This window comes from Onychostoma macrolepis, chromosome 21 (genome assembly GCF_012432095.1).
Source record: "Onychostoma macrolepis isolate SWU-2019 chromosome 21, ASM1243209v1, whole genome shotgun sequence".
Taxonomy (NCBI): Eukaryota; Metazoa; Chordata; class Actinopteri; order Cypriniformes; family Cyprinidae; genus Onychostoma; species Onychostoma macrolepis.
In genome coordinates, this window is record NC_081175.1 from 2,840,789 (window position 1) to 2,847,028 (window position 6,240).

At 37.3% G+C, this 6,240-nt stretch overlaps 1 protein-coding gene across 1 annotated transcript; it reads right to left on the minus strand.

Annotated features, from left to right (window-relative positions):
• Positions 1-3,047: 3,047 nt before the first annotated feature.
• Positions 3,048-6,048, minus strand: LOC131529010 (ankyrin repeat domain-containing protein SOWAHA-like). The gene has a single exon (XM_058758516.1). The coding sequence runs from the start codon at positions 5,766-5,768 to the stop codon at positions 4,419-4,421; it is 1,350 nt and encodes a 449-aa protein (XP_058614499.1). The 5' UTR covers positions 5,769-6,048; the 3' UTR covers positions 3,048-4,418.
• Positions 6,049-6,240: the final 192 nt, after the last annotated feature.

Genomic DNA, 6,240 nt, shown 5'->3' on the forward strand with positions numbered 1-6,240 from the left:
TAGTTATTTTCTTGTTTAAATGAATCTGATTACGTCTGACTGATTAAGTCACTGTAATCTTCTTACTGCTTTCATAAAACAGCAACCGCAGCAATATGATAACTAGAAGAAACCAATGTTCTATTAATAGTAATAATGCATGTATTATTAATAATAATTGGAAAAAGATTTGCATTTCCTGATGAATGTAACGTGCTTGCAAGGCAGCAAAAAAATACAAAATACTGTGAAGGTTTTAGGTTAAATGACTGTAAAAACTAAATAAACTGAAATATAGGAAAAGGTGCTGATGGATGAAACAGAAATAAAATACTGTACCAATCACAATTCAGCATTCAAAAAGAAGGAATGCCAATCAGAATACTGTATGCAAAGATTGCAATGATGTCTCGTTGGTTTTATTCAGAGAATGAAACTAAAGGTTGAAAATATTTAATATGCATTGGTCTGAATTAATTGCAGAGGTTTAATACACCGGGGAACAAACCCTAATCTGAGCATTTAAGTCATATCAGTGCAGCACTGCCTTGCAAATAAATAATAAATCATTCCTCTGTTCAGCCAATTAATATATAGTTCTGCGGTTACTGAGCAATTTCCCAGCTAACGGCACATTCTCTGAACTATGTTTTGGAAAGTTATGAATGAACACTTATTCAGATTTATCTGGTCTTCAATAGCATTCGCTGCTGCAGGCGGTCATTGAGAATCAAAGAGAATCGCTCACTGCTCCGCTCTCTGATTCACTTTTGTAGCTTGATTAATACTGGAGATTAATTTTCAGCTTATACATATACAATTTATGGTTTATGTGAAGGGTGTTTTAAGTTCACAAATTTGAAAGTTGTTATATGCCTATTAAATGTCAAAAATAATGGCTTTCAATTATACTGTAATGTGGAATGGCTATAATTAATGGTTAAAATTGAGGGGGAAATGTATTTATCAGTAGCAGAATTGGTAATAATTCATTAATAATAGGCTAATTAGTAAAAAGTTGTTATTAAACACATATTTAAATATACCATCTTCGTGCTGTTTCTACATTAACTACATAAACATTCAGAGAACTTAATGGGAACATTAGCAGCATATTTTCTGTTTCTGTGCGCAGTAATGAATCCTCCACCAGTGATTCAGATCAGCTGTTTTGTCAAATGTTGAATGTTTTGAAAAACCCAAATGTTTTGGCACTGATCAGGGTTATGCTGTATTTATTTTGCACTCGTTATTATTTCTGTCCACTTACAGCCGACCCGTTCACTTTACAAATACACGTCAGTGTATGTGTTGTGCACTTTACACTCATTCAGGGTCTTGAAAAAAATCATTAGACCACCAAACCAGCTTTAAATTGCATTTTGGGTTTGCAAAAATGTTTTTCAATATGCCTAGGAAGTTGAACTCTCGGAAATGCATTTCTCGGCACTCACTCCTCATTTTCAGCAGCATTTCTTGTGGAATACATGAACATTTGGCTTTGTAGTTGGCTAAACCTAAATCAAGTGCATGTTCATATGGCCTGAAAAAAATCTTAATTCACGTGAAAGACCTAGTAGTTCATCAGCGAGTGCTGTTTTGTCTTACTGCCATCTTGTGGTTTTCTGAGTATTGTGCTTTTTTTTTTTTTATCTTGCTGTTTCCAGCTTATTGTCATATGGAATGCATAAATTCCATTCGCTTATTTTATTGTGAATAAAGTACGTAAATGACATACTTCACACTCACCGTGCATCTTAAGTGTTTGTTTCACAAGAACTTGACAGATAATATTTTTAGGTGTATTAAGGCAAATTAAGGCTTTGAAATAACATAGATTGTGAAAATCTGTGCTTCGTGAAGAAAATTCAAATAGGTCATATTATAATTATATTTATTTAGATATTTCTAAATTAGCCTGTTTAAAGACCATTTGGCCATGCACATTTTTATATTGTCATGATGCATATGAAAATTTAAGGGGAAATGTCATGTAAACATCAGGCAAATGTAAATAATGTCACAACATAATAAAAAACTTAAATGTTTGTTATATACTGTATCTATACGTCTCCAAGATGCTTCAAGAAAGCTACCTGCAAAGCGACAGTATTGTTAAAAGTTTTAGTCACTTGCTGTAAAATGAGGATGCTGTCAAAAAATTACCATAAATAGATTTTCTTTATCAATTAACTTCTATTAACTAAATGAAATCAACATTTGGTGTGAGCATCCTTTGTGTTTAAAGCAGCTTTTGTCCTCGGTTCACTTGAGCAGAGTTTCTCAGGAGCTTTCTTGAAGCGTCTTGAGACACAGTTCTTCTGGATTTAGTCTCTAGTTTCTTCATGTCACTCCAGACAGACTGATGATGATCAGATCAGATCTGAAATCTTACTGGATTATTACAATTAATGGCTAAATGAATGTTTGGAAATGTAAACCGATATTTCCTACTGACACACGACAGCAAAAGATAGAAATAACTGACTTAAAACCACTTTTAGCTGCTGAAAACACTAGTGTTCTAATACTTTTGACCACTACTGTATATATATATATATATCATCCATCTTTAAGCTCTCAACTGTAACAATACAGTAATGTTCTGCTAAAAGAGAGTAAAGCCATGCACGTCAAATCATGCACACTCAAGGCATTTAGTTTCTAATGAAAGCGCCGGGAGGAACACGTGACCCGTCTCGAGGGCAGAAGGTTTCTGATTCCAGAGTTTTTTTATCCATTGCATCGTGGGAACAAGAAGAGATGCGGCTGTAAGCAAAACTGTTCACTTTCTATCACGTCATCCATGAGGGCCCGTGTTGGCTTAAACTCCCAGCACCGGTTTCCTTTCCTCAATCTAAATTGTGGCTTTTTTTACGAACCGCTACTGATCTCAGATCAGCAATGCGAGGGTGACCTCTAAAACCAAGCACACATGGTCAGCAAGAATAACCGCATCTAGTCAGCTCACACGAGTCTGAATCTGTTCTTATTCATCGCTGCCTCAAGAATCAATATCTCATACAAATGTGCAATTCATTCATCTTTGTATATAAAGACGTTTTTGAATAAGAAAATGTATTTATTGTTTAGGGATGGCATGATTATGGCGCCCACAATTACAGGTTTTCTATGACCATGGCAATACAGGATTATGCATGACTAAAAAAAGCATGTTGATCAGAATAAAACATGACCTGAATGTGTTCAGAAATTCGTTTTGACATCTACATTAATTACAAAAATATTCTCAAAAATTTTGCCCAGCTTGTCACAACACCTAAGTGAACGTGTGCAAACATGTGATGCCTAAACAGCCAGAAAAGAAGAATTAGGCCGCTCCCAATGAGTTACGCTCCCTACAACCCTCATAATCACCTCGTGATTTACAATCATCTGTAATTGCAACATTTAAATCTGAAAACATTATATTATAACACAATATAATACACATATAGCACACAACCGTTCAAAAGCTTGGGGTTGGTAAGATTTTTTTTGTTTCTTTAGTATTTTCCGCTCACCATGGCTGCATTTTACAATCCAAACAGTATTATTGTGAAATATTACTATAATTTAAAATAACCATTTTCTATGTGAATCTCTGTTAAAATGTAATTCATTTCTGTGATGCAGTGCTGAATTTTCAGCATCATTGCTCCAGTCTTCAGTGTTGCATGATCCTTCAGAAATCATTCTAATATGCTGATTTTGCTGCTCGAAAAACATTTCTGATTCATATTTTTGTGCAAACTGCAATACATTTCATTTTCAGGATTCTTCGATGAACAGAAAGTCCAAAAGAACAACATTTACATGAAACAGAAATCTTTTGTACCTATTACAACATGCATATTCTTACTCTCACTTTTGATCAACTTAAAGTGTTCTTGCTGAATTAAAATAATAATTTCTGTAAAACGTGGTTTGAACGGCAGGGTATATTCGTCGTTCGTATTAAAAATCATCTTTAAATGAACGGAAGTCTTTGGAAGTACACAATTCTTCTAGAATCTCAGATAAAGGCTGATTCATGTGACGCTGGACCACAAAACCAGTCATAAGTGTAATTTTTTTAAATCACTTTCCATTGATGTATGGTTTGTTAGGATCGGACAATATTTAGCTGAGATACAACTATTTGAAAATCTGGAATATGAGGGTGCAAAAAAATCAAAATATTGAGAAAATCGCCTTTAAAGTTGTTCAAATGAAGTTCTAAGCAATGCATATTACTAATATCAAAAATTCAGTTTTGATATATTTACGGTATTTATCTTTTCTTAATATCCTAATGATTTTTGTCATAAAAGAAAAATGGATAATTTTGACCAATGTATCGTTGGCTATTGCTACAAATATATACCCGTGCTACTCAATGACTGCTTGTGTGCTCCAGGGTCACATATATTGTCTCCAAAACAAACATTTAATCTCAGTTATGGAAAGACATCAGATCCCAGCCTCAGTTTGTGCAACACTGGCTCATCCCTCTCTCTGCCTTCGTCATTGACGGAGATGAACTGGTTTCTCGCCTTGTTCTTTTTCTTGAGCCCCACCGGATGAGTTAAGAGGTGACCTAGAGAGTATTTCCGTGCATCATACTCCTCCCTGACCTGAAGATGATGCACCTCCTGGTGGCCAGCTTTCGGATCTCCGAGAAGCTCCCGCAGCTCTCTCGAGACCCCTTTGTCCAGGTAGTGGTAGGGTTTCTTACCGCAGTTGTCCCTTATGTTCCCATTGGCGCCGTACTTACGGACTAGAAGGTCAATCAGAGAGAGCTGTTGGTGGATGGCAGCGATGTGAAGCGGCGTGTAGCCACCATTGGACTTGCCATTGACATCCACCCCGTGATCGCTCTTTCTAGACACCTCAATAATCCCACACACCATGTCAGCGTTTCCACACTTGACGGCCCAGTGCAGCGCCGTGAACCCTGACATGAAGTCCTTCTTCTCTGCAAGCTGGGCGTCTTTTAACAGCAGGCCGTACACTTGATTCCACTGTCCGGCCGCAGACTTCACCAGCCACTCGTGCTCCACGGGATCAAGCGGGCAATCCTTGGGCTCATCCGCTTGTTTAAGGGTCTTGAAGTGTCTCCGTAACTGCGGCGAGGCACCGGCGCAGGCCACGCTGTCTGTTCTCCTCTTACACTGCGGCGAGGGTTGAAGCTCTCGTCTCAAGCTCTCAGTAGAAGGCTTCTTGTAATGATGACCCAAGTCTATTTGGGGCATCCGTAAAGGTAAAGCAAACCGTTTGCTTTGTTCTTTCTTGGCTGCTGCATGCTTGTCATCAGAGAAATCAGGGTCAGGCTTCAGCGGGACGGTGAAATTTAAAGACCTTTTAGGTTTAAAGTCAACATTCTTGCTTCTTTGCAAAGCAATCTCTATTGGAGAGAGTTCTGCGCTGCTGTCTGAACCCTTTGACGAAGATCTGCTCAGAGCTTTGTGTTCAGACTTCTTACCTTCTGCATTTTGGGAATGAGTGGATTTGTCCTTCTCGTCTTCTTCTGGATGTGATCCATCTTGATCTTCTTCTGGTGCGTTTTTGTTGTTTGAGGCTTCTAGTAAATGATTGTACACTTTCTTTAGGACTATATACTTGGCATCCGGGAATTCTTTCACAACAGCAATGTTGTTCACAAAGGTTTTGAAGAGATCTCGGTTCTGTTTCTTCTGCGCCGGATCACTGCAGTTTAGCTCTTTGAACTTGTTCAGCAGCTCCGAGTTTTTCACCTTTCCTTTGCCTTCTAACAGTATGTTTAAAATCGCCTCTTGAGTCAAAGCCATTTCTTATTTCGTCCGAAATATAAACATACTGTAGCTCGACGTCTGTGGAGGACACCTGGACTGTCGCCACGCCCTTTACCTGTTTTCCGGAATGAACGCAGCGACACGTAATCCAAAAAAAAAAAAAAAGGAAGCTGTGTAAAAGTTTAAAAACGATTCTTAAATAAAGTATTTTGTTTATTTTAGCATCATTTCGTCAAGGATAAAGGCGTTCAGCTGAGCTAGTAATTGTTAAATAATTTAAGAGCTAGTATAAATAATAATTCTAAAATGACTGATAATTATTTGCATATTTCTTTCTTTAGAAGCTCTACCTTGCCATGTCTTAAGAAAAGACATTCCTGAAGTCAGTGGGAGTTTCCAGGAAGAAGACATATTGAGCTGAGGCTTTTTGTGAAATTACGAATCCTAGTATGGCGAAATATTATCTCATGAATATTAATTATCTCGCCTTAACCTGCTACACAATCGT